Source organism: Megalobrama amblycephala, linkage group LG21 (genome assembly GCF_018812025.1).
Source record: "Megalobrama amblycephala isolate DHTTF-2021 linkage group LG21, ASM1881202v1, whole genome shotgun sequence".
NCBI lineage: Eukaryota > Metazoa > Chordata > Actinopteri > Cypriniformes > Xenocyprididae > Megalobrama > Megalobrama amblycephala.
Window position 1 is genome coordinate 27,896,508 of NC_063064.1, and position 26,229 is coordinate 27,922,736.

Below are 26,229 nucleotides of genomic sequence, written 5' to 3' on the forward strand. Positions count from 1 at the left end.
GAGTAAATGATGACAGAATTGTATTTTTTGGGTTGACTATTCCTTTAAGTCTAGGAACTTAAACATAAAGTATAGGATAAGATCTTAGGATAAGAAAGAGAGGCTGACGTACCTTTTCTCCAAAATGTCATTTTCCTGCAACGAGTGAAAGACACCAATACAAGAGACCATATCAATTTTAGTTTTTTGTCTTTATTCTTCTCCAGTCTGGAAACAAATTGCAGGTTCATTATTTTCATAATCACATTACATGACATGATGCACCAAAATTTATCTTTTAACAGGAATACATTGAAAAGAACACAATATTTCACAATGAATACTGGACTCACATTTAGCCCATTGCACTTACAACAGTGAGTGAATCTGCATTCGTGAGAGAATTTTAATGAAGTCTCGTCTCTTTTTTTTTTCTGTGTTGTTTTACCCAATTCCCTACTGAATTTATAATACATCTGCTTATTCACTCCGAACCCTCTTTTCTGGCACAGTCATGATGGAAGCCACTTACATATTTTTCCATTGTATTTAGATTGAACAAACACAATTGCCTATGTATAGAAACCCTACACAGACCAAATGTTTTCAGATTTTTTTTTTTTCTTCCCCCCACTGTAGTCAACAGTCATTGAGAGCCAGCAACATATATACTATGATATTTTTTTCTCATAATAATAACAATAATCATCATTATTCTTTTATACACAAAAGCACAAAAGGTTGGCAGCAAGGCCGGCGTGAAGTTGCACAAGACGGCCATCATTTTACTCATGATATTTAAACACTGTACAAAATAACCAAAGTCAGTATTTACAGCGACAGTTAGTCTATATATGTGTATGTGTGTGTGTGTATACATGCCTGTTTGTGTAGATATGTCCGTGTTTGCGTATTTCTATCTATCACTGTGGCCGGCTTTTGTGGTGGCAACTTTGGCTCATGCACTTGTTATTGATTATCTCCATGGTAACAGTGACGTAGAAGAGTTATTATTCTTCATCGTAGAGTCGTGATTGCCTAAACAGCATTCCAGTATCAAAAAGGAAAAGACTCGCCTCTAATCAACGCACCTCGCGACTTACGCAAACGAGTGAGGTCCTACCGAACTCAAATTATGTTTGTGCTTTCAACGTGCATGCCCTGATTTTCATATGAATGGCATGGAGGTGAATTCATGCTACATACTGTACAATGATCACGTTTACAGCAAGTCGACTTTGAATCTTCTCCAAAGCATAGTTTTGACTGTGAAGACATCGTCAATTTTACATGTTCATGTGCCTTTAAGAACACGTCATTTTCTACTGTCGTAACAATGGCATTTATTTTCCATCTCTCGGTTTTCTCAACGGAGAAACATTGCGTTAACTAGATACACACAGCACGAAGACCTGTTTGTGTAAATTCGGTGTGAACACGACAACATTCGCAACCAAACACGGATGTAAAACACTGTTTCCCTGTTGAAGGAGACGAAATAACGAGTGCATAAGCTGTGTGCCCGACTTGTCGCCTGATCAAACTGCAGACACGAAGAGCGAATGACAGCATTACAAAGAGCCAAAGAGAGCTGAGCAGAATCATGCTGCAAGCAACAGAGATGGTGGATGTCCAAGACCAACAGTCCACACAGTTAACCCTTTGGCAACAGATTCCCTGAAAACTAGGGAAGACGAGGGCTTTCATAAACATGCCACTAAAATAATAAGAAAGAAATCTAGTAGTTCGATATTTTCATACATACAAGGTAAATACAAACATGTCCCTAGTCATATTTGAACATATCGTAACGCAGTATCGGTGAGGGATGTCGCAGTGGGAAAGGTTTAACATGGATTATTGCATAGAACATTTGAAATTAGTTCAAACCCTTTTCCTAGGTGGATCTATGTTGCGGTAAATGTGTTTTTTGGAACATCTGGATGCGGGAGAGGGTGATGGTGTAGTTGGGGTTTGTAGAAACTTATTTTATCTGTCTATGTACGACAATCACATCTGTGACGAGGAACTAGAATGCAAAATTATTGTGCTCTGTACGGATTAGCATGCTATTGCTTCGGGGGGGGGGAACAACTATTATAAAAACAGTTTATATTATCAATAATGATGAGGGAAAAAAATATGTAAAGATATAAATAAAAATAATACCAAACATTAAAATATAAATCCATAAATACACAAATCAATATCTTACATTAGCAGTGTGTTAACAAGAGATATGTACATGTTCAGCAGTATACAGATGTGCAAAATAAATCAAGTAAGGATGATATGGAACTTTTAAAAAATATGTGAGGTATACGAGTAAAAAATATTAGTAAGGCTCTTAATTTAAAATAAAATTAGGCAAAACTGATAAGAAGCTAACACAAAAAAAAACAAAAAAAAACATATGGAAACTTTCTGGGATAGGGTAGCGATGGCTTAATGGTTGATAAAAGAGGGACATGACTATGCTAACATTCTGATATTACTGACCTCTGCACTTGACCAATAGTTTTACGTTAAATAACCAGCTTTTTACACAAGGTGCACATGGCTTCACCCTTAGAGACTCTGAAAAGTTGTCTAGATATGGATTCATATATATATCTCATATATGTATACATATATATTTTTTTGTGCGTGCATTCCATGTCCACGGTTTACACATTTGCATTCATTACACACGTGACAAAAAGGTTAAGGAAGAAACAAAAACATTCATAGAGAGGGTCAATCATCGCCATATTGGAATGTCAAGATCTTAGAAATCGAGCATACATTTTTTTTTTTTTTAAACAGTTTGTTTGAATCCTTTGTAAGGTAGTCGTTCTCCTTCACTGCTACGGTCTCTTTGAGTCTGGGCAGAGAAGTCTTCATTAGGACTGCAAAAAGCTAAGAACTGCAGCTGCCTGACATCTTAATGCTGTTTTTGGAATAGGGAGGGTCACCTGAGCACAGATTATGTCATATAAGGGAAGACATAATTGTCTGGAAAAACCTCAAACAGAACAGGCAGTTTGGCATTTTGGGAACTGTAATTGCTTCGACAGCAACTATGGAAACGCTTTGGAAGAAAGATTTAGCCTCCATTTGTTTTGGTTGGCTATGTAGATATCATTGGATAGACCGTGCCTGTGAATTTCATCCTAATGTTTTCATTGCAACTTCAAGGTTGGGTGAAACATCTGGAGAAGAGATAAAAGAAAGAAATATTACAATATTTGGTATTTTCACAGCATCATCAGAGTTGAGTTGGTCTAACGCTCATGGAATAAGTGCTATTAGAAGAATGTTCTGGGTTCAATGCAAATTAAGATCTACTGACAGAATTAATGACAATGTCCATTATCACAGCAAAAAATAAATAAATAAATAATTGCCTCAACACTCAGGTTAAAATGCAATCACAGTGGACGTACAAGGGACCAGGCAATAAATATTAAAATACAGTGCTGGGGGTAACGCATTGAGCTATGTAATCAGATTACTTTTTCAAGTAACTAGTAAAGTAACACATTACTTTTTCAATTTACAATAAAATATCTAAGATACTTTTTCAAATAAGTAACGCAAGTTACTTTTTGGCATTTATTGACTGACTGCTCTCCTGTCCCCATGTTGAGAGGAATAAAGTACAGAGGTGTTGTGTGTGCTGTATGATGGTTATTGTAGTTCTAGACTAAATGTGAACATGCATTTACTCATCTCACTTGCATGAAAACACTTAGTATTCCTCAACATGAATGAAACAGTGAAATGCAATTGGATTTTACACAAACCTGTAATAATTAAATTTATTAAATTACACAAATATACTTTATGTATTTAATCTCACTTTATTAACCAATGTCTTTGCTGCTGACCTTTAATGATCTAATTCAACCATACTTATAAGCAAAAATGACTTTAGATTTAGCAATAAGAGTGTTGTACTTCCTTCTGTATCCTTTTCTTCTTTAATCCAGAATGGCAGCGCAGATGAAAGGTTTGTTTGAGCTGCGCCCTCTACTGTACAGGCGTAAATATGTATTTTCTTCAGCCTGAGTCTTATTCGTTTCACTTTTAGTGTGAAAGAGCCTTAACATTTGCCAAAAATAGAACTTTTTTTGTTGTTATTAAAAAACAAACAAGCAAGCCCAGCCCAGGTGAGAAAAAGTAATGCAATGTAACACCTGTAACACACACTACTGTAATGCAGTAACTTTCTCCAACACTGTTAAAATAATCCTAACTGTTTCTAAAGTACAGTATAGCCACAATGTTGTCAGGAGACTACTTTGATAGAATCACTTATTGGTATTTCCCATATAAAACCAAAATTAATCCATTTAAAAAAACATTTCCACTTCAAAAAGAACAGTTTAGACTCATTACTACTCTAATGGGATTTTACAGAATAATTAAAGTGATTTAATTTCATATTTCAGTTTTAAACATTCAGAACACTGACCCAGTTTCCTTCAATTTTTGAAGGTTATAAATTGCAGTACTCTTCTTAGACACTAGAGAGCAGAAGAAGCTGAATTTCTCACACTAACAACACTATAAAAGTACCAGAATCAGACATGTTCAAAATTTGTGTGCACCATGAAAAGATTTGTAAACAAATTTGACATTGTCACTACAAATTTGAACAAAAATTACAGTCAGAAAAGGTGGGAAGCTTGACTTAAATGCATGGCATGATGTTCAGCAAGACTGCTGCATTCACCTGCACTACTCAAAATGAGCAGTGACTAGCCTAAACAAATCTAGAAGTTTATGAGATCCATGAGGAGTGTATTACTTTTAACGTGAGTATAGTGACTGGAATGACACACACCTTCCACTGTGATTGCATAAGTAAACCACGCTGATGTATGGAACAGGATTTGGATTGGAAAGCCGCGAGCTGAATCGGATTAGCCGTGGTTTAAGGAGCCCCTAAACCTGTTTTATCCCAGATCCTTTCTCTGGATCTGCACATGCAACACACCCGCTGACAGTAAAAGACTACAACAGTCACCATGATACAATACCAGCGACAGTACGAGGAGGAGGAGACAGTCCACAGGTAGATAAAGGAATGGAAGAAATATGGCGACTGAAGGAAAGGCTATGTTCAGCAGAGGAAAAGAGGTTCGATAGGACATGAGATTTTAGCGCCACATTTCACTGTCCATTTGGTAAATACAAAGCTAATCCTGTTTCACTTTAATTTCTGGTACATCTCTTTGGCATGGTACACTGCAATTTTGATTGAGTCTTGATTAATGTGACTCATCAGAATATTTTTGCCACAAAGATGACTGAGCTTTGCACGGATGCTAATGCTAATCCAAGCCCACTGATCTGCCTGCTAATTATAGCTCACTTTGACTGACCCAATTCACCCATGCTGAAGAGTGAAAGGTTAGATTCAAGAGGCCTCAGATCAGGGTCAGCTAATCTGAACTCTAACCTTTGACATTAGAACAGAGCAAGTGGCAAAGGACCTAGTTGTACACAAGTGCCCTGCCTGAAATACAGGTCAAGTAACAAAATCACTCTGAGAGGAAATGCACTGTCCTTTAGCTTTAAACAACTGGTCATTGCCTTTGTTTCACAGCCCTGCATATACTGTTCTGCTGTAATCAATGTACTTGCAAAGTAGTGCATTCTGATTTTCACACACTTTGGTTTATCTCTCACAATGCAATGAGACTGTACACTAACAACAAAGTTAAAAAGGTAATTTGTCACAATGACATATATTAGACAGAATTCAATTTTGTCTTTAAATTGCCTGGAGAAGAATTACTCAACTTGTTTTGGGTTCTAAAATAAAGTGAGTTGCAGAATACAATACTCACCAGTGTCCTCAGGTGTACCCCGCCCTCAGGCTAAAGATGTTAAATGGCAGCAATAAATTCATAGGTTTTTCCAGTTCTAACTCCAAGTCACCCCAACTTATGCCTGAGGAACAATTGAACAAAACAAAAATCAACAAAATAATTAATATGGGTTTTAAAAGCTCATATGTAGTTCATACAAGTAACAGTAAAAAGTCACAAACACTAATCATTTAAAAGGTTAATGCAAGAAATGTGTCTGAAAACCATCATATGTTGCATTCTGAATACTGCTGTCCCCACCAAACTTCATAACTTAACTAGTAACTAGCACTTACTAGTATAAACCACACTCAACAAAATTCAAGCTGGTCATTTCAGAAGGTTGATGCACCAAGTGTTTTCTCACCTTCTTATCAGCAGATCACCAAAATGAAGTAAACTTCTTCCCGAGAGCAGATACAGCTGTATGAAAGATGAGCAAAACAAAAACACAATTGAGGTGCCATACCTTAAAAGAATGGGCCATATTCACATTGAATTTTATCTTACCACTAGGAGTCCTCCTAAGAGTTCCTAGCTAGGAGTTTTAGCTTAAAACCTATTCACAAAACTCATAAGAACACTCATAAATCTCATAAGTCACTTTTTATGAGTGCACTCTTTTAAATCACACACAGTGGTTGGTAGGGAAGCGTAGCAGGCAGACAGAGGGAAGGAGAAATATATAACTATGTGAAATACAAAAATTATATATATATATATATATATATATATATATATATATATATATATATATATGTACACCATACGTCTAATTCTGTTCAGTTTCTATACTTTCAGTTTCCCCCTAATCAATTAAACTAATTAGTTGATATATTTAATTCATATTGCAAAAATACTGTATGCAGAAATAAATGGATAATACAGAGCCACTGAAGATAAGGGTTATATATTGTTAATAATGTTATTTCATTGTTCTGTTTAATATTTTAATTTGGCAGTCAACCAATCATGAATTCAAATAGTATAGCCTATGCAATTGTGACACTGCATCCAACGTGAGTGAAATGCCCGTCATCACTCGTTTTTCCCGTCGTTTAATACATTTGGCCAAAATTTTGTTGTAAACGATGAAGTGTTATGCACGGGCTGTATTGGTTGACAAGACGGCAAATACCAGACTAAGACACTCTTCTTCACTCCTCAAATACATAAAACCTCAAATTACACTCACAATTGAGGCGGGTGGAGCTACTGTATGAGATTTTGCTGACAATTAGAGGATCCACTGGATTTAAGAGGTTTAGTCACAAGCTCTTAGTATAAAGTTCTATACAAGCTAAAGTGTATAAAGTGTATAAAGTGTACCCCCCCCCCCCCCCCCCCCAAAAAAAAAAAAAATTGAATGAACAGAAAATACTGATTCTGCTCAGAATTAACCCATTTATATTTTTTCCCCAGTTGTTAAGCCCTGATTAGGAGCAACTTTTATCATTAAGAATTTTTTTGTGTGTGTGAATACAGCCCCAGGGCTGCAAACAAAGGCTGTAGATTCAATCCCAAGTAGGAGTAACTCAGGAATTGAGAATTACTGAGATCAGTCCTACTCAGGCCTCCGCCATTTTTTCATTTAAACCCAGGATACCCTTGGGTGCTATCCCTGAAATTACTGTAGTGAAAGCTGTTCTGGAAGAAAAGCATCTGCTAAATGGCAACTAATTACTATCCTCAGTCAAGACATGCCACATATTCTCCATAACATCTGTCTCTATCCCTGTTGCCAAAATTTTGACTGCTTATGTTTCACAGTTCCATACCATCTCCTAATTTTCCAGCTTGTTCCGCTGCTCCTCCCTGCAGGATTTTTGTAAGAACATTTTCTCCTTCGGCAGGCTGTTGTGCAGCGCTGCCTATACCCCCTGGCCGGGGTGTTGCCTTTGAACCTGAAAAGACAAAAGGCACATAATCTTGTGCTTAGATCATACACCAGTAATGAAATATTCCCAAATAAGTTTCCTTATCTTGCTGAAAAACAAAATTATATCAGTTACTCTGAATTAGCAGAGTTATATGCACTTACCGATTCCTGTAACAGGAATCTGTGGTATTTTTGCAGCCTGTGGTGCAGCTTTTGATCCAATAGCAACTGCAGGAGTTGGAGCAGGAGCAGGAGCAGGAGCAGGAGCAGGTGCAGCAGGCTCAGGTTTTACCTGCACAACCAATGAGGGGGTAATGTTAAAAGAATCTGTAAACTAATTGAAATATTGAATGAAATATTAAATGAAATATTTGTCAATCATGCTTTAAAAGGCAATCTTCTGTACAAAACTTAAAACATACCTCATATAACCAAATGTGAAATGCGGTTTACAGTAAATGTAAAATATATCTTGAGGAACAGGTTCAAGAATAGCTTAAAGGCAAAGGCAAGATTTGTGGAAACTCACCACAGCAGCAGCTGGCTGGGCTGTGGGTGGTCCTCCTGGCTGTTGTCTTGCCTGTGCTGGAGCCTGACCTGGCTTAGATTGCTGCTGAGTTGTACCTGTTCCCATGCCAGCAGCTGTGGTTGTGGGCTGAGTTGCTCCCATCGTGTTTGCTGGCTGTTGCCCAGGTTGCTGTGGTGGCTGCTGTTGTGTACGGGTTGTTTGTCCCAATTGATGTTGTCCTTGCTGCCCTGTCTCAGGTGGCTGAGACCCTGACTGCTTGGCAGATGCTTGCTGGCCTGATGTAGATCGCTGCTGTCCTTGCTGCGATTGTGGTTGCTGCTCTCCCAGACCCTGCTGTGGCCTGGAACCTGAAGGAGGCTCCTGCCTCCTAGATGAGCCTGGTTGCCTCTGCCCCCGTTGTCCACTTGAGCCATGGTGGTGGCCTGATGGATCACGGGAGTAGTCTCCTGAGTCTCTGTGGCCAGCAGATCGTGGATCTGCGGATCTTTTCTGTGTGGAGGATGATGTGGCACGGCCGTCTGAACGGGTGGAAGGATCTTTTGGATGTGATCGTGAAGAACGAGACGACCTGGGATCATCTGAAGAATGACGGGAAGAGGAGTGTCTTCCTGAGCTGCTGCCATGGTGACGGTGTTCCCGAGATGTGGTGGAAGATGAATGCCGTTGATGTCCATACTCGTCTTGAGGCCACAGGTCTTCCTCAGGGGGCTCATCATAATCATGGTAAGTGTGCTTAACATTGCTCCTCCTGCTAGAGGATGAGTGGCTTCCACTCCCATGGTGTCTAGAGCGATCTGACCGAGCTTCACGTGGTTTTTCAAACCAATCTGTCTCCTCCTGACCCAAATGATAGGCTTTTTGGGAAAGGAAGGGAGAAAGTCAATACTTTGTGCTATAGGAAGTACCAATGGCAAAAAAACAGGATATGAACACACTGAAGCCATGCAACGCTCAAATCCCAAAGATAACAGCCGAAGAAAAAAGAAAGGGAAGCCAACAAAAACAGCCATCAACGAGAATAACCAAAAAACAGATTGTACAGACATTTGAATCACAATCTCAAACTGATAACAGTTCGCACCATGCAGTTCATGCAAAAAAGGCATATATGGTTTCATGCATTCACATATAATAATAGTCCAGACGTTTGTTCTCTCTGCCTTCAAGGCAAGATCATTGGCATGCAAGTTTTTAATTGTTGGATGCATTATAACAGGCAGTTTTTAAATTCAGCACCAGTTACCTTCACTGTCTGAAACAGCACAGTGCATGTCATCTGCAAGGTAAGGGTCATCTGGCTTATATACATGACTCTTAGGTATATCCCTTATATGGTGGTCTTGTACATCTGGTAAGGAATGGCTGGAGCCATACTGATTTCGTACATCATGGGGATCTGGCACAGAGCCACGACCAATTCCCATGGGCTTTCCAACGGGACTTAGAGGACTCTCTTCCTCAGAGTTCTGTGTACGCATAGAAGGACGGCCACTACGACTATGGGTGCCCCTCTGTGATCGCTCCATGGCGTCCCTCTCATAAGATTTACTTCGGTAGCCACTTGAGTCTCTGGAAGAGATTTTATCCATGCCATAACCTGTAGACCTTGATCGTCCAGAGCCATAAAGTCGATCATCCTCTTCTAATGCCTCTCTTGATCCGTAGTACTTCTGTTGATCATAGCTCTTTTTCACACCAGTCCTGGACACCACAGTGCAGCTACCACCTGTTGATGTTGTCATGGTGTAGGAGGCTAGATCAGACTCTACATCTCGAGCTTCTTCAATTGGAGAAAACTTGGAGATTTTTTGCTCCATACCTTGCTTCCTATGTTTGCTACGTTTGGACGAAACAGCAGGTGCCAAATTTTTGGATGAGTGCTTCTGGCTGCCCATTCCCCCACTGCTGCGCGAAGGGTGCTTATAATCATCATAATAATAACCAGAACCACTTACAGTGGTACTTGGATGTCCATGGTTGTCTACTGCACTTTGATAAGTGTTTGAATTTCTTCCATATAAATTCTCAGAGCCATCGCCATAAGTTGGTCCACGTGGGCCATTCTCACTTCCATAACCTACTCGTGACATGTCAGAGGACCCCATATTTTCTTTTGTGAGTTCACTGATATCATCAATCATTACATAATTTCTGGGGATATTTTGTTCTAGATTTGTGGCATAGACACCATCTGTTACATATCCCGATGATGGACTTGGAATACGTTCAGCCAAAGGTTGGTCAGAGGGACGATACTGACCATAAGCATTGTTCAGTGGTGAGGAATAGACACCGCTGAATCCAGTTTCTTGAGCTGATGTTGCTATTGAAACTGAAGGATTACTGATAACTTCATAGTTTGTGGGTAGCTTCTGTTCTAGATCAGCAAGCGAGGTTTGCCTTGGCCTTTGATGGGCAGAAAGCATGTCTGCTTGGGGTTGGAAGGACATGCTCTGTGCAGGATAAGGTAGGGTCTGCCCTGGTAAAGGTGCAGTTGGTTGAAATCCCTGGTGACTGGGCTGCTGCAAACCAAGATCAGACTCATAAGTAGGCTGACCATAGCTATGAGTCTGGTATGGCCCTGGGGTCTGATAGGCTGAAGGTTGAGGAGGATGAGGTTGGAAAGTTCCAGGCTGGGGATGTGAGGAGGTTGGGTAAGGTGTTGGCTGAAACCCAATCTGCTGATAGGTGGCAGTGGGTGGTTGTGTGGGTGTGGGCTGGGCTTGTGGATATTGATATGGAACATATGAGGAGGTAGGAGGGTACTGAGATGCATTCAAATCAGAAGTAAATTGGTTGAGAGGAGCTGTACTTGGGCGTGACAACATTCCATTTTCTTCATAAGTGCCTGGTGCTACCCCAGCTAATCGCAAATTATTCAGTTCACTATCTGACATGTAGTCACGTGCATCCCCAATGCATCGCAGATACACCAACTCTCTCCTCTCTCTCTCTTTAACTCTTGTTTCCTTGCGCTGTGTGATGCCCATTTCCAAGCATCGTAGCTTAGCGTCAATTTCCTTCTCTTCTTCCTCTAACTCAGCCTGTTGTTTACGTAATTTGGTGGATTCTTGCTCTACAGCTTTCAGTTCACTCAGCAAGCCTGCCTTCATTGCACCCTGTGAAGGACGTGGCAAAACCCTCTGGGATGCTCCAGGGGAACTGTATATATGGGGAATTGCTGGTGTTACAATCGGTACAGGGGTCTCATCTGGTGGTGGACTGGGCAGAGTTCTCTTCACCTTTCTCATCATTGCATTCTGCTGCTGCTGCAAAGCAGCCATCTGGAGAGCAGAGATTTTAGAGACTGATTAATATTACAGCAGCCAGAAACAATTTTGAGAGAACTACTTTTTTTCCTTAATACTTCAAAAAGCACACAGATTAAACAGTTAACATGCAAAATTATGTAAATCTGTTAAAAAAATCGCATATACTATATACAGACACAGTTGTATCACAGTGTACCACTCTGTATTACAGTATTTATCCATTTCATATATCAAATAAATTTTGGGGCATTCAATGTATTTAGACTTGAGGTTTGGAAAACCATCTAAACCAAAAATTAAAATCCAAACACATTACAATGTATCTTAAACAGTTTAAGTCAAGCAATTACAAATATAAAGCCATGACACTATTTTCTATAAATGGTTAGTGCTTTTAGAATCAATCAGGCAATACATTATATAAATGCATTACAATACATATATTGTACATAGATAAAATGGCTACATACCTATTTAATTGCAATGACTTTATGTACTTAATATTGTAGTGTTAACAAGAAACAATTTTCAGTTTACAAGAAATAAATAGTAAAACATAATAAATAAAAACATCTGCATACCTACAGTAATGTGGAGTTAGAGAATCCATTAAAGAAATTCAGTTAAAACACACATTGGATGAAGTGACAGAAAAAAATAGCCTCCCTTTAGCTGGTGTGCAGTTCTCTGAATGCACAAGCCAGAGCATTCCTTAGACAGGAATCAAACTGAGAATGAAAGAGTCAGACCTCTCTGACCAGCTGCTGACAAGCCGGAAGACAGCAGGGCTGACCCAGTATGCCTACACTTTGTGCCACCCCCTAGCATTTCAGAGACTTTGCCAGATATAGCAGTTTTTGTGTGTGTGTGTGTGTGTGTGTGTGTGTGTGTGTGTGTGTGTGTGTGTGTGTGTGTGTGTGTGTTAAAGCGAGCGGGGAATGATTAGTCAATAAAAAATTCATAGAGAACTAAAGTAATTATTAAAGTTAAAGTATAAAAATTAAAGTATGAAAATATTATCAAATAAATAAAACATTTGTCAAGTGAACGGATAGGTTTAGTGTTGTCCAACCCACATCTTACTTATTTTTTTTTTTTTACCAGGAGTATTAAAGCCTATACTATTATGAGGCCCTACCATGTATAAATAGTAAGATTGGGGATTGAATTCTCTCATATTACTATCTACAAGCTGTGGTTTTATAGTCAACAACAGAAAACTGTATAGCAAACAAATATTGGCAATAAAATGGTTCCATACCTGGCTCGCTGGGCTGGTTTGACTTTGGTATAAGGAGAATTTGGTCTTGGTTGGGTCCTCTGATGTTGGACTGAGAGGCTTAGGATCTGACATGGACCTTTGAACACTCTTTATGGGCCTTGGAATAGTCTGATGTCTCTGTGGTGATTCTGCAGTGAAGGCTTTTTGTTGGGGAGTCACATGTGCCTTATTAAGTTTCTCACTGGAAGGAAAGGTAGTCTCTAACATACGATGGGGGGACAATGGAGACACTGGAGAGTACAGCACTTGTGGAGATTTAGGTGGCTGACGGGAAGGAGATTCATTTTGCTGCTGAGCTTGTTGGTATCCAATATCTAATGGGTCTGGCTTTCTCCTTTCAAACTTGGTTGGCGTGGCACCAACTAATTGCAGACTAGTGGAATAGGGACTAACAGTAGTGGGAACACTGAGCTGAGGAGCAACCACTCCATGGGATTGTGCCTCTGGATCGGTTTGACAGGCTAAACTCTCTCCCTTATGGGTCCTTTCTGGAGCAGATATGTAGTGAAGGAGTTCAACCTTTGATGTTTCAGCCATGGTAATGTGTATGGCTGGAGATGTTCTACCCAACTGGTCTGACTCAGTCTGACATGAGGAGTCATTGGTGGTCTGAATGGCAATGCTGGATTTAGATGCATCACTCTTATTCTCTGCACTTGGTTCAGAATGTTTGGAGTATCTTGAACGTCTGCGGCGTATTGGCTGAGTGTCCCACTCACCCTGGTCTTCTTCATCAGTCTGAACGCTGCAGTCAGCTATACGTCTAGTTCTACGACGACGAGACATGAGTTTATCCTCTGTGTCTTCATCATCAGTTTGGACACTGCAATCTGCAATTCTCTTTACAGACTCATCCTCTGATCCATTCCTCAAACGGGGCATAGAGTTTTGTTTCTTCATAATCCGACCATCTCCATGATCTTCACTATTCTTAAGGGACATCTCTGAGGAAGAGCTGGGCAAAGGCCTAGTGGACACCACTGCCTGTACCACCTGGCCATCGGCACATGGCAAGATCTGCACACTCTGGCCTTCTTGTGGAATAATTCTACCACTCTGATCATAGATAATTGAGATGGTTTGAGGTGTAGTTCCACCAACCATTACACCTTGAATGGCACCTTGAGCAGTTGTAGCTGCTGCTGCAGCAGCTGCTGAAGCAGCCGCTGCCTCTGCTGCAGCTGCTGCCGCTGCTGCTTCAATTGCTGCTGTTTTCTGCCTCTTTTGTTCTTCAAGCTGCTGCTGGAGTTGCTGTTGCAGAGACTGAATATGGTCTAGCTGCATCCTTTGTTGTGCCAACTGCTCTCTTTGCATCACCAGCTGGGTTTCCCTTTCAGCCTGTTGCTGCTGAATAACCTGCTGCTTGATGGTCTGTAGTTCTTGAATCTCCCGCTGCATGAGCAGATGTTCTTTCTCTCTGTGCCTCTGGAGCTCCAAACGGTCCCTCTCCAACTCCTCTTGTAGACGTAGCTGACGCAATTTCTCCAGCTCAACACGTTCTCGTTCTAGCTGCAAGATTTGCTCCTGTTGTTGTCGCAATCGTTCCTCTTCCTTTTCCTTCTCAATATTTGCAGATGTGGTTATAGTGGTACTGGCCGATGTATCTGGAAAGACTCGGGTAATTGCCTGTGTCTGCTTTTGTGGCACTGTTAATATTTGAGATTGTGTTTGAGGCTGGCATTGAGCTTGAGATTGTTCCTGACCTTTGACCAAAGACTGTGCTTGAGTTTGGGGTGGTGTTTGGAGTTGTGTTGTAGTACCTTCTACTGAAATATGAGCCAAGGAAGCCTGTTCATTTACAACTGATTGGACTGGCACTGTACTAGTATGTGCTGGTTGTATACTTTGCATACCCAAATTAGAAACAGGTTGACCAGTTTTAGGTGCTGCAGTTGTTGACATACTGCCAGGTGCTGTAGGCTTTCCAAGGTAAACTGGAGCTTCCTGGGAGGTACTAGAAGGTGGCACACTTCCTGCTGAAGAATCTGGAGTGGTTACTGAAAATCGATTTGGAGGAGGATATCTGTAAGGTCCCTGGGCATTAAGAGGCATTCTTGGGGTAACTTGAGGCAACCTGGTGAGGTTAGCCAGAGGTACAGCAGTTACATTGCCTGAAGGGTAAGATCCATATACTCCTCTTAACATGGGATTAAGAACAGGGGCAGGCTGGGTGGTGATTGGCAGGGTGGAGGCAATTGGGGTGTTTATAGTAGAATATATCATGCCATCAGCTGTCCTTACAGCAGGGGGATATAAAGACCTAAGGCTAGCTTGTCTAGCATTAATTAAATTTGTAAGTGTTTGACCATGTACTGTTGGTCTGCCATCAGGACCATACAACAGGTTTGCTCTAATAGATGCTAGGCCTTGTTGAAGGTTAAGTCTGCCAGGAGGGCCTCCTCTCCCAGCACCATACTGCAGAAGCTCAGGATTACTGGTGTAACGACTACCAAACTGCTCCATGGAGTTAAGAGCAGCACACATTCTGCTAATCTCTCTGGCTGTAGTGGCACTGTACTGTGCAAGATTGGATTCTTGAAAACCACCTAGATCACGTGAAGGATAACTATACTCTGCATTTATATTGGACATTGAGCCATATCTTCGCAAAGGTAATGGTGGAGCTGTATCACCTCCTTGATGGCGTAGATCTGTGTAAGATCCATATTGGGCACCCATTCCAAGATACCCTGCTTCATAGGCCTGCTTCATGGTGCTTAAATCCACTGCTAGGTCCCCAGGGTCAGTCCTCTGATAATATTGGAGACTTGAACCAGCTAGATTATTGTCTGACATAGATGGCTGAAGTCGTCCTGGAGGAGGCAAGGTAAAAGATTTGCATTCATCTGCAGCCGTTTGGATATTTGCTGTTTGGTAGCCATCTCTTCCAGGTTGGTTTTGCTGCCCAGGAGCTTGAGATGGCTCTGCAGATGGCTCTGATTGTGTTGTCTTACCTCTCTGAGCAAAAGGGCCTGAGCAACTACCTGCAAATGGCAACTTGTAGACAACATCACAGCAAGCTAACTGATTTTCTGGTTTAATCTGTCCTGTGAGATCTAGAACCTCTACTGGAGGAGGCGGCTCCTCTCTTTTAACAAGCTGGGTCACTGTAGCTCCCTGAGTGCTATTCTCATCCAACTGCACCATCATTACCTGGGGCTTCCCTGTGGAGAGATTCATCACAGCAGGCTTGTTCTTTAGCTCCAAAGCCACCCCACCATATATGTCATGACCAAGTGTAGGTGTGGTAGACGTGGAGCATGATAATGGTGGTGGAGGTAGCGGAGATATCTTGGGAATGGAAGTAACTGCTGTTTGTGTGCCTCCACCAGTGTTCTGGCTAACCACCAGGTCCTTCTTTAACAATATTGGTTGCACTTGATTAGCTAAGTTGTACCGGGCAAAAGATGCATTCTGTTGATGCTGCTGGAGCTGTTGCTCAAGGAGCTCTTGTTGTTGCTGAAGTTTCTGTTGCTGTTTCTGAAGTTGCTGCTGCTGAATGCCTAGATTTTCCAGACATGCATCAATTTTTGGAATGGTTGGATCTGTGATTAGTGGCCTGGTCTGGGTCAAACAGACTGCAGATCCAACTCCTTGACCGAAGTCAACTTTATTTTGCAAAGGATCTCCATACACGACTGGTTGCTTTGGCTGTGATATGAACATGGACGCTGCCACAGTCACGCTTACTGTTGTTGGTGTAGTTGTTGTCACCTGAGGTTGTGCCTGTGCATTTAGATTCATAATAAGAGGTTGTACAGCAGTATGACGACTTGGGGGTGTTTCTGCATCAAGAGAGTATCGTCGTGCATCAGAAGCAAGAGATGTAAGGTCCATACCCTGGTCTGTCATAATGATTGGGGCAGGCTTCATTGGAGCTCTGAGATCCACTATATTACTACCAGGGGCAATTGTGCCTTGCTCTACAACTCTTGAGGTACCAGGTACTGTGGAGATTCTACACAAGGATATGTTTCCTGCAGGAAGATATCCACTACTTTGGGAACCAGCAGAGGTGGCAGTGCTCACAGCCACACTAACTCGCTCTGATATCTGTGTCCTTTGCAAGCTATGTTGGGGTGATGGGTGAGCTGGATATTTCTGTGGTGATGTGGGTGACTTCATTGTTGTATGTTGAGTCTGATACATTGTCTGTTGGCTGTCTTTTGTTGGTGAGGATAAAGGTGAGGTGGAGGAATTTACAGTCACTGGTTTAGTTTGACTGCTAGTTCCTGATCCCAATGTAATCACCATAACTGGGGAATCTTGGGAAGACTGTTGTCTTGCAAGACGTGGTGCCCCTGCTCTATGAGGGATCTGAGAGGTTTGAGTAGGTGCCACTGTAGAAGTAGTACAAGGTGCAGGGGCACGCGTTGGACTTTGTGTGGGGGAAGTAGAAGGGGATGTGGAAGGACTTGAGCCTTTAAAATATGAGAACATCTTTGATGTTAAGGAGGATGATCCAGGATCAGACACTTGGCCCTGTACTGTCCCTTGAAGTCTTCCTTGAGGCTGTGTGGGAGCAGGCTGCCTAACTTGAGACTGTGGGGAACCAGTAGAATGGCCTCCTTTAGAGGTTTGGTTGCTCATTCTAACTTGACTTTGTTGAGAATGACTCTGTGTAGAATGCACCCTTTGTGTCCCTCTTCCTGAAGGGTCATTTCCAGAGAATGAGACTGGAGCTGAGATCTGGGTAGGACTTGTACCTGGACTCAAAGTAGTTGCTCCAGAATCTAAATGGTGTTTTTTGTCTGTTTGAAGGACTCTTTCCTGGTTTTGTTGTCCTTGTCTTCCTGGTGCCCGTTGCTGCTGCTTTTGCATCATCTCTGCTTTTCGCATCATTTCCTCATAAACTTCTTCAGCACTTTTTAATGACTTGTCTGCTGTGGAGGGAGAGACAGCAGAGGTTTTCTCTGTTGGAGAGTACAAAGACATAAATGTAGGTAGATTATATTCACTACCAGACTTGTACAGTTTTGAACCCATTTCAAATCCTTCAGCTTCTGAATCCATGGAGGGAGAGTATTCTGAGCAGGACGATCTATGGAGTTCTTCCATTTCTGCAGCTTGTCTGAGCTCTTCTGTTGGGGATGCATCTTCAATAGGTGAAAGGTTACTAGGAGGTGTCTTTGACCTCTCTCTGCGTCTCTGCGCCCTCAGTTCCTCTTTGTCCCTTTTAGTTTTTCTCGCTGTACTGCGAATCCTCTGCTGCTCCAAGTCTCTCATCTTCTCCTGCTCTCTCAGAAGTTCCTCTTCTTCTCGCAATTCGTCTTCTTCTGAGGAGTCCTCAATGGTGGGCAGTAGTGGACCATGGGATCGATGTCTTGCTTTCCTTTGTTGCTTTGCTTCCTCAAGCCTTTGTCGTCTGCTTGGACTGCTATCACTGTCGTCTTCCATTGATGACACAGAGGTTGGAGAAGTTCCAGAGGTATAACTTGGTGTGGTTGCAGGAAGGGTTGAAGAGTATTCTCCCCTTGACCTTTCTTCAGGTGACCCAGTAAGGCTTTCCATCTCAAGCTCAGGCTCCCTGAGGTCATGATCTGTGCTGAGTTCCATGTCACGATTGTAGCTATTTGTATTATTCAATTCTATAGTTTTAAAACGTCTCAGACCACCTTGTGAGGCCATCATGTCATCTGCTTCACCTGATTTGTAGTTATCAGTGCTTTTAGAGTCTTCTTCAAAACTGCTAGATTGTTGTGTTAGACGACGTCTCTCTTTCCCTAGATCTCCACTGTGTTTATGGCTCCTTTTTGTCTTTACATGGCCCTCAACATCTGCTGTATCTTCCTCATCTGCACTCATCTCCATAATCTGTCTCCTCATGAACTCCTCATCTGTTAGATCTTTCTGTGACTTCTTCTGTCGGGGTGGTAATGGAGAAAGGCCACTTTCACTGCTGTCTTCCACATAATCATGTCTTAATTTACAGCTGAGATCATCCGATGCTTCTTCATCAGACTCAAATTCCTGATCTTGTGATATAGATAGAGATCGAGGTCTCTGCTGTTCTGCGTCCCTTCCATCACGATGCTGTCCTTGGTCAGTGGCTGTATGCGACTCCAACAGAGGTCGCATTGAACTTTCTAGTTTTGTTAGTTCAGATGGACTTGGGGGGCTGCGTTGTTCAGAGATCCCCCTCTCACTGAGCTTCATAGAGTCCTCTTGGATCAAGCCTGTAATCTCACTCTGGGAGCTGGATATACCATCTGAGGAGTAGCCTGTATCACTCAGGCTCTGTGTGCTAGACTTGTTGGAATCCTGTAAATACAGCGGGATAATGCATTAGGGCATAGGTCATATATCATATATCAAATTAAACTAAAAAGATTTACAATATCAACATTTAAAACATTCATAAAACAGTTTATCAAATACAATTTAGAAAACATGCAAATGGCACATAATAGACAAGCGTGCAAAACAGTGTGGATGATCATCAAAAGTGAATCTAAATACTGATGAAAATTTTAGCAAATGTAAAAGTATGTTCTCAATAATACTATTTAATTATGTAGATAAAAATGGCATGCATATATTAACAAATGTATGTTGCATTAGATGGGGCTATTTGTGACATCAGTTGTAATGGGTAATTAAAAAGAATTTGCAAATGATGTTGACTCATCACTGTGTAACCATCAGACACTGCAAATAGTGATTAGTCCCTGAGATAAATTTAAAATTGTGAGTTAAATTTAAACTGGTTTTGAATACAGATGAAATTAGTTAAATTATTTGACATGGAACATTCCCATAAGAGAATGTTGAAGTGATCTGCTATGAAAGACAAAGACAGTGGTGATGAGGACACAGAGGGCCACTCACGTCATCTTGTTTAGATTTCTGCATGCCACTACTTTTCTTCTCATCTTTTTTATCCGATGTTCCCTTTTTAGACGATGTTTCTGTTTTGGACATAGCTTGTTTCTTGTTAATGCCTTGATCCTGTTTTTTTGTCTCAGCCTTAGTTGCAGGTAACAGTTGAGAGGGGCCCTTGCACTGTGGCGCCCCTTGTTTTATCGGAGAGAAAGGACCACTTACTTGGGCACCAGGTGGCTTTTGCTGCTGAGGGACGATAGGTCTCAGCGCAGCTTGCTGACTGGGCCCTCGCTGCTGTTGTTGATTGGCTGGGCCTGGTAGTCGGGGAGATCCAACGGATGGTGGCACAGGAGGAGTATCCCCTAAGCTTCCTGACATTGCTCTCTGGGTCTGGCATGTCAAACACAGCCATTCTTTTTTCTGAAAATGAAGGGCAAACATGAAATTAATATCATGAAACAATTAAGATATAAAGGGGAAAAAACTGCAGACAAGGTGAAAGTGTCAATAGTCAGATTACATGTGATTTATCGCATCACTTGCCTTCGCTGGCATTCTCTCTTCTCTCTCTGCCTTTGTCACACAACTACTGTAATTCAAAAGGGATTTGGTCAAGTCGAGCAAGCAAGCATAATTGGGTTCTGGCCAAGACTGCGACCTTTTCTCAAAGGCCTTGCTGACTCTTTTCAATGCCACTGTGTTTAACACACACAATTATGTAGCCTCTGGTAAGTCCAGTAAGACACACAAGCACAGAATGATGGCTGATTCCACCCACAGCAGGAGGCTCCTGTGCGTTCAAAACCACAAAGCATTTAATTAAACAATTTAGGAGTGTAAGACTATAAACGAATGATCATTATAAAAGCATTTTCCTTTAAAATTTAGATCAAGAGCTCACAAAACAACATTTGGATGAACTGCATACCCGATTTTCATTTCTAGCACAATGCTCAGAAATACGTTGCAAACACTTGCAGTGTAGTACATACACTTTTAGGGCTGCCCTCGACTAAAGATTTTTCTAGTTGACTATTAGTCATTAATTTAAACCATTAGTCAACTAATCGCATACGCCATCTCAATAGTAGTGGATGCACCTTTAGAGAGAAATGCACCTTTCGTATGGATTACATAATCAGAGAGTATTTGTTTTCTATTCAAATTGGTTCATTTAAAAGAAAACTTTTCAAGTGCTCTATAGATATATTTCTCATGTATTTGAGGCAAGTAGCTGACTTCGGTTCGGACAGAGACAGCAGAAAGCACAACCTGTTTGTTTTCTTTATTGTACCAAACACAACATTTTGTTGTTATTGTGCATTTCCACAAACAAAAGTAACCCTTTACAGTTTCGTATGACACTCGATCCACTCTTATCTGTATGACCAAAAATGACAGAGTATTTTAAGTTGTTCTCCTGTTATCCGGAAAAAAAATTGATCACGCCAACGCCTCTGTGTCATGCAGTAAGCACACTATACTTTAGCCTCCACACTCCGCACAAACACTTGGATTTGTGTTAATGTTAGAGCGAGCAGCCATGTAAAGTTGCTACTGCTTACTTGTTTCAAATGATAAGCTATATTTGAGGTTGACGGATGATATGCAAAAGTTTGGATTTCCTGCCTGACATACTGTAATTACCACAAGGACTCGCCGTTAACGTCCTCAAGTACTGTGTGACTTTGCCACTTCCTGTGGAGTTTTCCCCCCTGCGACTAACCGACTAATAAAATTTTGGTCGACTATGCCTCTTCTCATCTACTATTAGGGGGCAGCCCTATACCCTATAATATACCCTATAATAGCTATACAAATGAAACACATAACCCAAAAAGGCAAACGGAACATATAAACTGACAAGACACCTGACTTCATAAACCCAGAGTGATGTGCATAAAGATTATAGATCTCATAAAACAGTTAAATTTTTTTGCATTTTTATAGTTAAACTCACTACATCAGTGAGGCAATAATTCCTTCTTTTGCAACATCATAGACAATATTCAGCATAATATAGCAGCAAATAGTACACCAGCACACACACACAAACACACACAAAAAACATCTATACTGAGTGTTATTGTCTTTAACAGCCATGGGTCTACAGATAATAAGTCTTAAAGAACACTAAAACCATACAGATATACTGTAGATAGGAGATTACAAAAGTCCTCGCTAAGTTTAATGAGTCTCATGAGAACAGCAATAAACAGCAAAACTACTCCTCCTAGTCCTAAATATAAAAGAGAGTTCCTTTTTTAAATTGCTGTGCCCCCCTGTCATTTTCTTCTCAGACTTATATACTTTCACATTACCTGGCAGAGGGCATGCCAATATAGTAGTGTTTGCTTACTGGGTTTTGTTTCTATTCAATGACTGAGGTTTGTTAACTCAGGTTGATAAACAAGCAGTTCACTTCATGGGGTTCTGTTCCGATCTACACTGATGCAACTACTCATACATCTCTGGAGCACACAAGCATACACAAACTACCACAACCTGCATCAGATATTGCTCACTAATTTAAACTGGGCTAAAATAGAAGATAATTATCCAAAGATGTTTTAGCATGTTGCTATGTAGTTGCTAGGGTGTTCTAGGAGGTTGCTTATTGGCAAAAGACAAAGAACCCACCACCATTTTCTATGATATTCTGGTCCCTAAATATTACTTGGATGCCTCAATGAAACTTTTATGGGAGTCATATGCTGAAATTTAAGAGATTTTACAAGGTAAGAGCAATTTTCCAAAACCAGGTTGTTGAGAAGGGAAATAAGCTTTCTACAGTAAGTAAAGAACAAAATTCTTCTTCTTTTAACAAAATTCAGACAAAATGTATGTGCACACAGCTTTGCTTGACTGCCAGAGCGGGTCAGGATGAATTCTGGGGAGAGGCTGAGGAAAGGAAAGGTTTTGCCATGCGAGACAGATGCCTTTTCTTTTTGATTCTACACCCCCACCCCAAGTGCTCCACACTGAAGCTAAATATAAACAGGTGCAGCGTTCACTCAATGCTTGTGCAAAGCTCACAAAATGCTCTGCCATCTGTGCCTTTCTGCTTTTTATATGCTGCGTTGAAGCGAGATGGACGTTGTGTGAGTGTAGTCATTTGTGAGGTGTGCTTTTAGCATAATGAACGAAGCAGAGGTAATGCAGTGTGTGTCTGTGAAGAAAGCCCAAGAAAAATTGCAACTGAATTCTCATTTTAGAGAAAATGATCTGTGAAGCTGCAACTCAGTTGGACTGGCCAAATTTACACGAATGCTTGATTTCAGTCATATCTAAAGCAATCTTTTTTATTATAATTATTATTTTTGCGTACAAAACCAACTGGCTCAAAAATCTGAATGGGGCACGTGTCTCCTCAGCTTAAAGGGTTTGGGTTAGAAATTTCTGTCATTAAGTACTCACCCTCATGTCGTAAGACCTTTGTTCATCTTCAGAACACAAATTAAGATATTTTTGATGAAATCCGAGGGTATCTGATCCACACATAAACAGCAACGTCTTTGCACCTTTTGAAATCCAGAAAGGTAATAAAAACATGGTTAAAATAGTCAACGTGACTACAGTGGTTCAACCTTAATGATATGAAGCGACGAGAATACTTTTTGTGTGCAAAAACAAAAATATCGACTTTATTCAACAATTTAAACCGTTGTCATACCTAGTGAACTCAGTGCATGCTTCCTTGTTTATGTCCGAATGCCGGCTCGTTATAGGCCGGATCCTGTATCAGCATTACATGCATGCGTCATGCTGCTCACGTGTTCAGCTTCAGCCAATAATGACCTGGCGTTTGGACGTAAACAAGGAAGCCTGCACTGAGTTCACTACGTATGACAACGGTTCAAATTGTTGAATGAAGTTGTTATTTTTGTTATGTTTTTTGCACACAAAAAGTATTCTCATCGCTTCGTAACATTAAGGTTGAACCACTGTAGTCACGTTGACTATTTTAACAATGCCTTTAAAACCTGCCATGTCAAAATGTGCAATGATGTTGCGGTCTATGTGTGGATCTGATTTCCTCGGATTTCATCAAAAATATCTTAATTTGTTTTCCGAAGATGAACGAAGGTCTTACGGGTGTGGAACTTATGACAAGGGTGAGTAATTAATGCCAGAAATTTCATTTTTGGGTGAACTAACCCTTTAAATAAGTATGACACCTTTGTCTGTAGAGGTTATCGGAAGTGTTACAACAAAGAGGCAAAAGCCCCCAAAAGAACAAATTTTAAAAACAAATAATAATGATTTTAACAATGTAGTATTTTGTGTTCATGTGAGTTTTGGAAAGCATGGAAACCACAGATAATCAGACAATTCTTTGATTTGCTATTCAAAGTCAAATCTCAGACTTCCAGGCAAGTCTCAAGTAATGATGGAAAAGTTACAGAGCTAAGATAAGTCAAGTCCTAAATTCAGGCCTTTTAGTCTTACTAATCATTTAAAGGTATATAAGCTATGCTTATCATACAGAATTATTAAAATTAGGATAGGAAGTATAAAATTTGAATGAATACAATACAACACAATACAATGTTTATTTATTAGCACATTTAAAACAACCGAAGTAGTCCAAAGTGCTGCACAGAGTATGCAAAACAGAACAGTCAATGAGATTACAAAAAAAAAAAAAAAAAAAAACAACAACAATATATTGAATGAAGCAATATACATGTAAACAATCTAACTATCAAAACTCCTACTGGCATATTGGTTGATAAAGAACAACATTAGCATGGTTAAACTTTGAATATACCATACCAATACACCATCCAAATATTCAGAAATAATAGAAAAGGCCCTCAAAAGCCATAACATTCAATACAGCGAGCTAACTACACTACTGTGAACAACATTAAATGTTTGCTAACATTATTTAGTTAATCCACAGGACCTGAATTAGCTAATTGCGTTCCTGTTTTTTGTTGTGATTTTTGCTCCCATTTCACAGTGTCTTTTGATGTTGCCATCAAACAGGTGCAGACAAGACTGTTTTGCATGTTGGGATAACCTTTGCATTCATCAGATTTCAAATGCGTTACATAAACCACTTTTCTAAGAAATAGCTGCATGTTATCTGAAAGAACAGCAGAAGCCTCAAAAGTTTGCCAGGTCAAATCAAAAGCCTGTGTACACGACTGATAACGCTTTGCATCACACTACAATGGCTTGAGTCTGTCAACACTGGAAGCACTGAAGCTGCAAGTCATCTCACAATGCTGACATTCATGTTATATCACACATATGGCATTTGTAAGTAACTCATTTTAATACAGATGGGAAAAATAAAGCTCTGCAAGACCACAATGGACACTTCCAGTGTAAACAGCTTCAGTGACTATAATGGGAACGATTTAAATTTCACACACCACTCATGTTCGTGTGGACACAGTATACATCTCTGAGACTATAATTTGTCTGCTCCCCTATAAAAATATCTTCAAGTAAATGCAAATGATCACTGTTAATGATTAGCATATAGATTAGTTGTTTTCTAAAGCACTTTTCCTTCTGTTACAAAAACATGAAAGTTCTGGTCCCTATTGATAAACCATTACATGCAGCTCAGCAAATAAAAGGACATGTGGGAAAATGAAAACAAGAGAGATGTCAGAGTGTTAGCAGATCAGTTTATAGTCATTTAAACTCTGCAGTGAAGGGCAGAGGTGCAGATTTCTTCAAAAAATTCACTAAGAGTTTGTGGGTGTGAGGCCTTAGCCTTTGTAGCGCTTTACATAAAACTCATGCAGCTCAATGCCCAATGGGAAAAACACACCAGCCATGTAATCAATCACTTGAAGGGACAGGAAGAGAGAGAAAGTGTGAGTGTTTGTATGTTTAATGTGTGTAAGCAGGATTTATCACAATTAGGCAGGTTTATTAGAATTGATCATACCGATTATGAAGCAAGATACACAGTGAAGGTTTTGAATTGACTGCAGATTGATTTATATGGAGGAACATGTTAGGAATGTATTATGATTCACTACAAATATTAACGACAATCAAATGAGAAAAATCTTCACAGATGGTGTTGCTTGTCCCTCTGTTTCATATCGACATCCAAGAAAACTCACCCTTTCTCCTCCACACTCTGAGAAAACATGTCAATCTAATGCTGTGAAGGATTTGTATATAGGATTTTGAAAGCAAGAGTTGATGAATTTTCTATACCCAGTAAGTGTCATAAGTTCAGTTCGTGTTTTTCATTTTCTACAACCACATGCAATGCTAAATCAAGCAATAAAAAATCTTATAGACTTTCCTCAAGGTTACAAGAAATATATATATATATATATATATATATATATATATATATATATATATATATATATATATATATATATATATACATACATACACCTTCATTCATCTTCGGAACTCAAATTAAGATATTTTTGATAAAATCTGATGGCTCAGTGAGGCCTCCATTGACAGCAAGATAATTAACACTTTCAGATTCCAAGAAAGCTACTAAAGGCATATTTAAAACAGTTCATGTGACTACAGTGGTTCAACCTTAATGTTATGAAGTGACGAGAATACTTTATGTGCACCAAAAAAATTAAAAAAATAACGACTTTATTCAACAA

At 40.2% G+C, this 26,229-nt stretch overlaps 1 protein-coding gene across 3 annotated transcripts in view; it reads right to left on the reverse strand.

Annotated features, from left to right (window-relative positions):
* Positions 1-172: 172 nt before the first annotated feature.
* The window catches only part of bsnb (bassoon (presynaptic cytomatrix protein) b), a 107,278-nt gene continuing 81,221 nt past the window's right edge, over positions 173-26,229 (reverse strand). For 2 of the 3 annotated variants that reach the window (XM_048173229.1, XM_048173228.1), the window contains 9 exons: positions 19,628-20,041; positions 12,779-19,060; positions 9,489-11,529; positions 8,246-9,099; positions 7,879-8,008; positions 7,616-7,741; positions 6,205-6,260; positions 5,817-5,919; positions 173-3,170 (listed from right to left, as the gene is read on the reverse strand). In XM_048173229.1, the coding sequence (XP_048029186.1) occupies positions 6,220-6,260; positions 7,616-7,741; positions 7,879-8,008; positions 8,246-9,099; positions 9,489-11,529; positions 12,779-19,060; positions 19,628-20,041 (9,888 nt within the window). In that variant the 3' untranslated portion in view covers positions 173-3,170; positions 5,817-5,919; positions 6,205-6,219. The remainder of the gene's footprint in view (positions 3,171-5,816; positions 5,920-6,204; positions 6,261-7,615; positions 7,742-7,878; positions 8,009-8,245; positions 9,100-9,488; positions 11,530-12,778; positions 19,061-19,627; positions 20,042-26,229) is intronic. The other variant, XM_048173230.1, reaches the window with a different exon arrangement.